The sequence below is a fragment of the Podarcis gaigeae genome, assembly GCF_964106915.1.
Source record: "Podarcis gaigeae genome assembly, chromosome: 7".
Taxonomy (NCBI): domain Eukaryota; kingdom Metazoa; phylum Chordata; class Lepidosauria; order Squamata; family Lacertidae; genus Podarcis; species Podarcis gaigeae.
Genome location: NC_139683.1, coordinates 15,736,629 through 15,746,224, shown reverse-complemented (window position 1 = coordinate 15,746,224; position 9,596 = coordinate 15,736,629). Strand labels below are relative to the sequence as shown.

At 45.0% G+C, this 9,596-nt stretch overlaps 1 protein-coding gene across 5 annotated transcripts in view; it reads left to right on the top strand.

Annotated features, from left to right (window-relative positions):
* Positions 1–1,243: 1,243 nt before the first annotated feature.
* The window catches only part of COL14A1 (collagen type XIV alpha 1 chain), a 134,757-nt gene continuing 126,404 nt past the window's right edge, over positions 1,244–9,596 (top strand). The window contains exons 1-2 of one of the 5 annotated variants that reach the window (XM_083748866.1): positions 1,244–1,476; positions 7,420–7,546. In XM_083748866.1, the coding sequence (XP_083604992.1) occupies positions 7,444–7,546 (103 nt within the window). In that variant the 5' untranslated portion in view covers positions 1,244–1,476; positions 7,420–7,443. The remainder of the gene's footprint in view (positions 1,477–7,419; positions 7,547–9,596) is intronic. The other 4 variants (XM_083748867.1, XM_083748864.1, XM_083748865.1 and 1 more) reach the window with 4 other exon arrangements.

Below are 9,596 nucleotides of genomic sequence, written 5' to 3'. Positions count from 1 at the left end.
ACAACTTAATGGTGAGTTCCGGCACCTTTTTTCTTTTTAAAGAAAGCACTGGGTGTAAAGCAAAGCAATATTGTGTTCATTGGCTTTTGTGTGCCTTTAGGGACGCAGGTGGCGCTGTGGGTTAAACCACAGAGCCTAGGAATTGCCGATCAGAAGGTCGGTGGTTCGAAGCCCCACGAAGGGGTGAGCTCCCGTTGTTTGGTCCCTGCTCCTGCTAACCTAGCAGTTCAAAAGCACATCAAAGTGCAAGTAGATAAATAGGTACCACTACAGCGGGAAGGTAAATGGTGTTTCTGTGCGCTGCTGTGGTTCACCAGAAGCGGCTTAGTCATGCTGGCCACATGACCCGGAAGCTGTACGCTGGCTCCCTCGATCAATAAAGTGAGATGAGCGCCGCAACCCCAGAGTCTGCCACGACTGGACCTACCGGTAATGGTCAGGGGTCCCTTTACCTTTATGCAGGGCTGTCTGACAGAGAATTTGTGAAGTTGGGAAATCTGCTTTTAACTCCCACCCCTCTCCATGAAACCTTCAGCATTTCTTCTCAGTCCTCATTCCCAGCCCCTAACCAAGCCCTAAAACACATAAATAGATCAATACTAACATGCAGCTCTCTCTCTTCCCTCCTGATGTTAAAATGTAAATTGTCAATTGCTTAGCGGGGGTGGGGATCAGGTGGATGAAACTTTGTTCCCAGCCATGAGCAGCCAATAAATGAAGAATTCTGCTTGCTGAAGAGTCCTGTGCAACTGGAAAGCTTGCATGCTTCCATTCCAACAGCAATGGATTTTTAAAAATTTTTTGTTTGGGCATCACTTAGGGCAGATGTATGCTACACATTTATGAAGTGCTTTTTTTTTCTTTAAAAAAATGTTTAGAGCTACTCTCATTTTCCTCCTCATATTAAAATACTGCCCTTCAACGAGGCCAAAATTAGATTCACGAAATGTTTAGGGGTATGTGTACCCCTGCGTCCCCCCAGGGGAAAAAGCACTACATTTATGAGTGTTTATAACAATTTCACTGTGACAGCCCCCCCATGAGAATTCCAATTAAGGGAGGCTACAGAGAAATACGCCTGCACTTAGGTAAGGTTAACCCTGCAATCCTATACATTTCTATTCAGAAGTAAATATTGGAGTACTTGTACTTCGAAGTTGGGCTGCAGTGCAGCAGCTTAAACCAGTTTTAAAACCCGTAGTGTTTAAAAATGCCTTGATTTCCTCCCCCTTCTGGGACGGGGGATGGGGGGAGACAGCTGTCCATGTGCCAAACGAATGTTGTGGGAACCGTGCCTTTGAAAGACCACTCCCCTCTCCTCCCAAGATGGATTTGTAAGCCCATTTCCCATACTTGGAGAAACCCTCTCGCTTGAACCAAAAGGCTCACATTTCTCCCTCGTTCCCATTGTACACCTGGCAACACCCCCCCTCCCGCGGGACTGCCCTTCCTCAACTCAGGAGCGGAGTGGAGAAGGTAAGGGATTGGGGTGAGGGCTTGCAGAAGGAGAGAGGGAATGGGTGCCGGGGATTATTCTTGCGTCTTGGAATCGCTGTGTATCTCTCCCCCACCAACCCACCTCGCTGCTCCCCCCCTTTTCTCCTCTTTCCCCTCATTTCCACCTTCCAGTCTTTCACCGGCTGCTTTCTTCCTCTCCCATTGCTGCTGATCAAACAGAAGAAAAAGGCATCTGATGGGGGAGAAACAAACTTTTCCTAAGAGTTTGCTGCTTGGTTTTGAGTTTGCGCGCGCGCGCGCTGCTGCTGCAAAGTCTGGTTTTCTCGCAGGGAATTGCACCCACTTTGCAATGCACTAAAGCAAAATTGTTCGTGGCTGCAAAGGTTTGTTTGATTTCCAACCCATCCGGCTTTGACCATTTAAAAAATGAAATAAAATAGTCATTGGGTGTGTCTAAAAACAAAAACAAAACCTTAACAGAGGATGGGGTGGGTGGAAAGAAAGGCGAAACATTCTAAATAGCTAATCCCCTCTCCCTTTTCTATTCTTCTTACCTTCGTTTCATCAGTGAACAAAGACACATCTGTGCGCCCTGTAATGATGGGGTATAGAAATAATTTTCCCAGAGAGATGTAGATAAGGAAGGGAAGGGGATTTGGAGTGAGCGGGTGCGCGCGTTGGTTTAAAGGGAAAGCGAGAAATATCTCCATCTGTAGGTTTTGGAGACGTGGCTGTGTATTTGGGTGGGTGGGTGTGCTGTGCTCTTTCTGAGGAGCGCGGTTGCCTAATCGGAACAGCCAAGAAATGCGCAAAAACGCGCCTTGCCAGATAAATGGATGGCTTTCCTTCCTTGCAAGCAGCAGCCCTCTCTCGGCGCCTGGGGCTCTGCTATTCTGCCGGCGATGATGGTGGTGGAGAGCTTGCCAGGCCTGCTGGCTGTGTGAAACGGATCCTGTCCCAATATAATCCCTCGAGGCTTAATCTGAGCCGCGGCGGGTGGGGAAAACCCTCAGGACGCTCCCCCGGCCATCAGTGAAGCCATATCGAAGGCGAGAGTGCCAGTGCGCACGTGCAGATGCGCAAGGCTTCGTTTGAACGCGGGCTGAACCTGCACGTCTTTTCCCCGTCCCCCTCACTTCTCAATGGCAGGGCACACCCCTGTTATGTAGGTGCAGTGGTAAGAAAGTACAGAGTGCCTCTGAACATGTGCAGAGAGCCTTCCCTCAGCACTATGCAAGGATTTGTTGTTGGGATTCAAGCCATTTATTTATTTTGAGACTAGATAAAAGCAATAAAATAAGTAACTTGTGGGAATGTTTTAGCAATTTTTTTGAGAAAGGTCAATACAGCGTCTCTGCCCATCCACCCTCATGTTTGCCTTGATTATCCGAACCTGTCACATGTGTAGCAAATAGCACCTTGCAACCCCCTTGCTTTGTTTTGTAACTGTTAATTCAGGCATGAATGCAGAGGGGGGCCTTTCTGAAATGAAATGGACATTCCAGCCACCCTAAGTTTTTATATTTGTATTCTGCAACATGTGGTAAATGCAAGAAACACATTGAGTATCATGTGTGAAAATGTTTTGGGGGTTGGGTTGGGGGGGGGGGCTTGCCCTGCAGTCTGTTAATGCTGTTAAGTCGAGGTAGAAGGTGGAAGAGAGAGAGTTTTTCGAGCACATTCTTTCCTTTGGAAGCTCTGTGTTCACATGACAGATGTGGGAAGTGCCAAAAACTGATTGAGGGAACTTTCTGACGGCCTGTTTATTGTACATTTATCACGGTTAGTTTGCAGGGAGATTAGATGACAGCTGTCTAAGGAGCATTCCTTTTGAATTGTTTGTGGAGATGCTGACTATTTAATAATATCATGCCAGGGTCTCCTGTCATTCCCTTCCAGTTCTGGCACGGGGCCTGTCCCACACCTTAACACGACGAAGGCCAATATTTCTAAACTTAAAAGTGTGCAAGCTTACCTGTTGAATGTGCTCAGACTGGATCTCTCTCTTTTGATTCAGAGTTGCAGGTAATATGACGAGTGGTATTCTAAAGGTAAAGGGACCCCTGACCATTAGGTCCAGTCATGACCGACTCTGGGGTTGCAGTGCTCATCTCGCTTTATTGGCGGAGGGAGCCAGCGTACAGCTTCCGGGTCACGTGGCCAGCATGACTAAGCCGCTTCTGGCGAACCAGAGCAGCGCACGGAAATGCCGTTTACCTTCCTGCCAGAGTTGTACCTATTTATCTACTTGCACTTTGACGTGCTTTTGAGCTGCTAGGTTGGCAGGAGCAGGGGCAGATCAATGGGAGCTCACCCCGTTGCAGGGATTTGAACTGCCAACCTTCTAATTGGCAAGTCCTAGGCTCTGTGGTTTAACCCACAGCGCCACATGCATCCCTACTGTATGCTACTGGTGATCTAATAGTGAGTGCAGAACTTTTAATGCCATTAGAAAAGGAGTCAGCAAACTGTTCCTCAGACCTTGTGGGGGCGCTGGACTATATTTTGAGAAAAATAATAATGAGCGAATTCCTATGCCCCACAAATAACCCAGAGATGCATTTTAAATAAAAGGGCACATTCTACTCATGTAAAAACATGCTGATTCCAGTACCATCTGCGGTCCGGATTTAGAAGGCGATTGGGCCAGATCCAGCCCCTGGTCCTTAGTTTGCCTACCCATGGAGTAAACAAACAAACAAACACACACACACACAAACACAAATGGTATGATCTGGATTGTGTGCTGCACTTGCAGAAAGGGCTCACGTCTATCGGTTCTGCATTTCCCTCAAGTTGCCCACAGCTGGCTTTTCCCCAATAGCATACCATATACACATTGCTCAAGAGTTCTCCTGTGTGGCCACTTTGTGATGAACACAACTGCTCAGCAGATGCACAGAAAAAAGTCTTGCCCCTCCTGTTCTGATCACCGCTGCCAGCCTTCCCGTTGCGGTGCATTGCTGGCGCCAATCTTCATTGGCTTCTGAGAACCTTTACAGCAGCTGAAACAGCAGGGCTGCATTTCACCTGTCCTATATGAGTTTTCAACATGTATGGAATAGCTTTATATAATAGTGTGTGGGGGGGAATGATACTGCTCAGATTGTTGCAGTAGCTTTCCTGTGCCTGAACAACAGGCACAAGTGTTACCATATTATTGATATTGTATTTTGTATCCAGTGCCTTTGGTGGCCCAAGACACCATACAATCAGGCATGGCCAAACTTGGCCCTCCAGCTGTTTTGGGACTACAATTCCCATCACTGTTGACAACTGGTCCTGTTAGCTAGGGATGATGGGAGTTGTAGTCCCAATATAGCTGGAGGGCCAAGTTTGGCCATGCCTGCCATACATCAATTGTCAGGTTTTAAGTATGCAATTGGAGCCTCAGCTTCAGGATCTGTCCTTCCAGGGAGCACTCAGGGCTGATTTCCTTCAGAATGGATAGGTTTGATCTTTTTGCAGTCCATGGGATTCTCAAGAGTCTCCTCCAGCACCAGAATTCAAAAGCAATCCAGCGGCACCTTCCCATGTTGTATAAAGAAAACACAAGCATACCTGTCTCTCTGGCCTCCATTGTCCCAGGTGTGATGAGTTTGGATTTTCAGGTTAAAATCCTGAAAACCTTACCAAGCAATGTGCTCAACTTTCCTGCTATGTGTGTATGTATAACCCTCATAGTTTGAATTAAGTAGCTGGGATTAAAAAAATATATAGTGAATTCTGGAGTTTAGAATCTTCAAATTGAATGTCACTTTAACTTGAAATAACACAGATGGTGCAGAAAGCTTCCCCCTTGGGCTGGTCATGCTGTCTTATCCAAGAGACAATATCTTTGGATTCTCCATTGGTTTTAACATCACGTTTGTGAAAGCTTCCTTGGTAAGCCATTCAAGTTACAACAAGAGACTGTTGGGCCCAAGGAGTAAATCTCAAATATTTTTGACCTGACCTTGTTTTCTCCTTGATGGTTCTATTCCAAACCTTTCTGCTATTCTGCTCCCTAGCACATTCACACCCCTAATACCTGGAGAAATTATGTTTATCCTGGCAGCTGAAGGTCTAGTAGTGAATTAATTTGAAACCCATATCCCCTTCATTAGGGATACGGGTGGCGCTGTGGTCTAAACCATTGAGCCTAGAGCTTGCCGATCAGAAGGTTGGCAGTTCAAATCCCCTCAATGGGGTGAGCTCCCGTTGCTCGGTCCCTGCTCCTGCCCACCTAGCAGTTCAAAAGCACGTCAAAGGGCAAGTAGATAAATAGGTACCGCTCCGGCGGGAAGGTAAATGGCATTTCTGTGCGCCGCTCTGGTTTGCCAGAAGCGGCTTAGTCATGCTGGCCAAATGACCCGGAAGCTGTACGCCGGCTCCCTCGGCCAATAAAGCGAGATGAGCGCCGAAATCCCAGCGTCGGCCACAACTGGACCTAATGGTCAGGGGTCCCTTTACCTTTACCTTTATGGTTTGCCCTGCTCTATGGGGCTGCATTCCATGGTAGCTCTGCTAAGACTTAGGTCTATTAATTTTAATGGGTCTAACTTAAGGTTACCAGATTTTTTTCAATGAATCTGAGGACACTTTTCAACTTCAGTTGGAATGGATGGATTTTGTCAGGGGACTGATTTGTAAATCTGGGGACTTTCCCCGGGAAACAGGGACGTCTGGTAACCTTAGTCTAACTCTGGGTACATCTTAGTTGGATGGGGCACTTTGTTCTTAAAGTGTTTGCCTTCAGCTTCTCCCATTCTAAGGCTGAGCTATCGCTAAGGCGATAAATCACTTTGGAGAACCATGTCAGATTTCTGGTGGGAAATCCCCTGCTGATGTGGTCCTTCATACCAAAAAGAAGAAGGGGAGAAATATCCATGCATGAAGAAAAGTAGTATTTCAGGGAGAAGCATTCTAGAGAAGTCTAGAATATGTGCAGGGAGGTTTAATGTGTGCCATGCACTCAACCACAAAAAACAAAAGAACCCAACCCATTTGTTGTCTAAAGTGATTCAGCCCAGACACAGGTTGACAACCTCACTGAGAACTAGGCTAATGAGACTTTCTGCATGATGAGACACCAAGCATGCCCTAACAATATTTGAGCTTCTAGCAAGCAAAAAATAAAAAAATAAAAAATCACAAATATGTGACGTCCCCTCCACCTATAGAGTACAGGGCATATTTTTGCTGCAGGGGATGGCTTTGTTCCTTGTTTCCCTAAAATTTATTTATTTTACAGTTTTAAAATAGTCGTTCTGACTAGATGAGGGCTGCAGGAGAAAAAAGGGGGTGGGGGTGGGCATGCACAGTCTCTTCCAAGGAATAAAACTGAGCTATAGGGTTCATTGGACAATGTAGCACTGCAACAAGAAGTAAGTCTTGCTGTTTGTGAAAGACACCATAAATTTAAAGCACGAGGCTTCCTGTGAAGAAACCTGGAAACTGTAATTTATTAAGGGAATTGTAGCTCTGTGAGGGGTACACTACAATTCCCAGGATTCTTGTGGGGTGGGTAAGCCATGTCCTTAAATGTGCTTTAAATATATGTTGTGGATGTGACAATATATACTGTATTTTTCACTCTATAAGACGCACCAGACCACAAGATGCACCTAGTTTTTGGAGGAGGAAAACTAGGAAAAAAAATATTCTGAATCTTAGAAGCCAGAACAGCAAGAGGGATCGCTGCACAGTGAAAGCAGCAATCCCTCTTGCTATTCTGGCTTCTGTGATAGCTGCGCAGCCTGCATTCACTCCATAAGACGCACACACATTCCCCCTTACTTTTTAGGAGGGAAAAAGTGAGTCTTATACAGCAAAAAATACGGTATAGTTTATAGCGTTTGTATTTCCCTTTTCCCCTCAGCTAACAGGAAAATAACCTTGACGAGAATCTTGCTTGCCACAGCTGAAATCCCAAAGGTTGACCACAACATCTGTTGATTAAATACTTCTGTACGATTACAGGTTTGTTGATGTTACATACATCCGATGACAAAGGAGAAGACCCACCGCTGGTTCAAGATGCTGAGCTGGTTCCCCTTTGTCTTCATAGCCATCACAGCTCAGTTAATGACGCACGTCCGGGGTCAAGGTAAACTTATCTCTAAGAAACCATTATATTTCACTAGGGCTCTCTGATGTGCAGAAAAGGGGCTCCTGTGTACAATTCACACTCTCTCATTAAGCAGTGCATATGGAAACATTTAGATCATGGAAAGACAATGTGGTGCTGGCAGATGTGAACTCCAACACCCATCATTCCCTGTCACAATGGCTAACGCAGTAGCCAGGGATGATGGGTTTTGTAGTCCCAGAATTTTGCAAGGACACCATGTTGGCTACCCCTGATTTAGACAAACTAAAATGTTGCGATTGGAGGAGTGGCGACTTTGAATCCCAGACAGGATGCCGTGTTCGTGTTTTTGTGCAGGTCATACTATTCGTTTTACTGTACCTCTGAGTGCATGTGGACCACTGTTCTAGGAAGCAGGTCTGGATAACAGGGTACCTTCTTCCTCTACCCCACAATAAGTTATATTTGCCAGTTCCATGAAACAGGTGTGGAATGTATGCAGCCTTTGCCAGTTTAACGCATGCCCTCCGTATTGTTCAAAGTTTCTGTTTTCTAGCACCTGCTTTCAATAACTGATCACTTCTGCTTGGTTCCATAACAGCTGGTTTTACTTTTAACAAATATAACAATACTGCAGCCATGTTTGCCTAGGAATTGTGACCCTTTTTGACAACTGGATGTGTGCAGGGGTATGCAAAAGACTATTCCTTTAGGTTTATGAATATAGGTGGACATAAATAACTAAGACTCTCCTGGTACTTTAGAAAATCAGGCCTGCAATCCTAACCCCATTTACCTGGTAGTAAGCTCCACTATATTCCATGTGACCTACTTCTGAGTAGAGATGGTTTGGATTGCACTCTAACCAATTTATTATGACGTAATAAAGTCCATTTTATCAGATGCACAATGAGTCATCCTCAGCTGCCAGGTATATAAACACATTGGTGCAAAAAGCTAAAAGCTGGAATCAAATGAAAAATGTACTGTCTGTTAAATGTGTGCAGAATAAGACCACTGACCCTTTACAACAGCAGGATTGGTAGACTAATACATGTTTACCCTTCTGGAAAGAGATGGGCATGCTTGTTTATATGTGTTCTCAAGTGCTTCCTAAGTTCATAATTTATTTCTACTAATCTACTTTACGAGTGCAAGATCTTATGCACTTTAAGGACTATGCTATGTATGCTTACTTGAAATTAAGTTGATTTGAATCTACTGAATTTACATGCTGTCCTTGCATTCTGGAAAATGTAAGGCAGAAAAGCAAGGTGGGCCAGGAATGGCAATGCTAGCAACCGGAATGAGAGTCTGCATTTGCTTGTCTGTACACTCTGCAATTCAAACAATATAAGGAGGGGAAAGCTGTTTTAAAAGAAAATGAGGTCCTCTTCCGTAAGGGAAGCCACCAGCTTTCTGATTCACACACTGAGCCTTTCAGACCACCTTCCACGTCTGTCGTCAGGAATTATGTTTCTGGAGCACTAACAACAACAATGAAAAAGGTCCAAGTTTCGATATGATCTGCATAAACCCAAAGGCCTTGAACTTGTCTCTCGCCTCCTTTTGGATGAATGCTTTAATGTCGCTGCCGGCCATGCGCTTGCACATTCCTGCGAAATCGCTTAACAAGCTTGAGCTTCTGATTTTTATCAGCTAACTTCACCGATACGTAGACTGATTCTTTTTCTTCTTTTGCAAGAAGTGAGATTTTATTCCACAGGCTATAAAGGTGCTCCACAGAAATAAAGATTCCCTCTCCAGGTTGGTGGCCCTGAAGTCATTCCAATCAATATATTGTTATGTTTGTCCGAGAGTTAGATTTATTATTATTTTTTCACCTTCTCTAGTTGTATGTGCTTTCTTGTGCAGGAATGATAGTCTTTGCATAACTAAGCTAAATACTTGCTTTAAGGAACTGTTTTGGCCCTTATATGGTCAGTTATCGGCACGGAAATTGTCGGCTCTCGTTTCTTCTCTCTTTCCATTTGAAGAAACAAGCAAACGCTGGGTGGAGATAATCTAGTTATGTAAAGACTTTTCTGCACATTTCTTCTAGACTTTT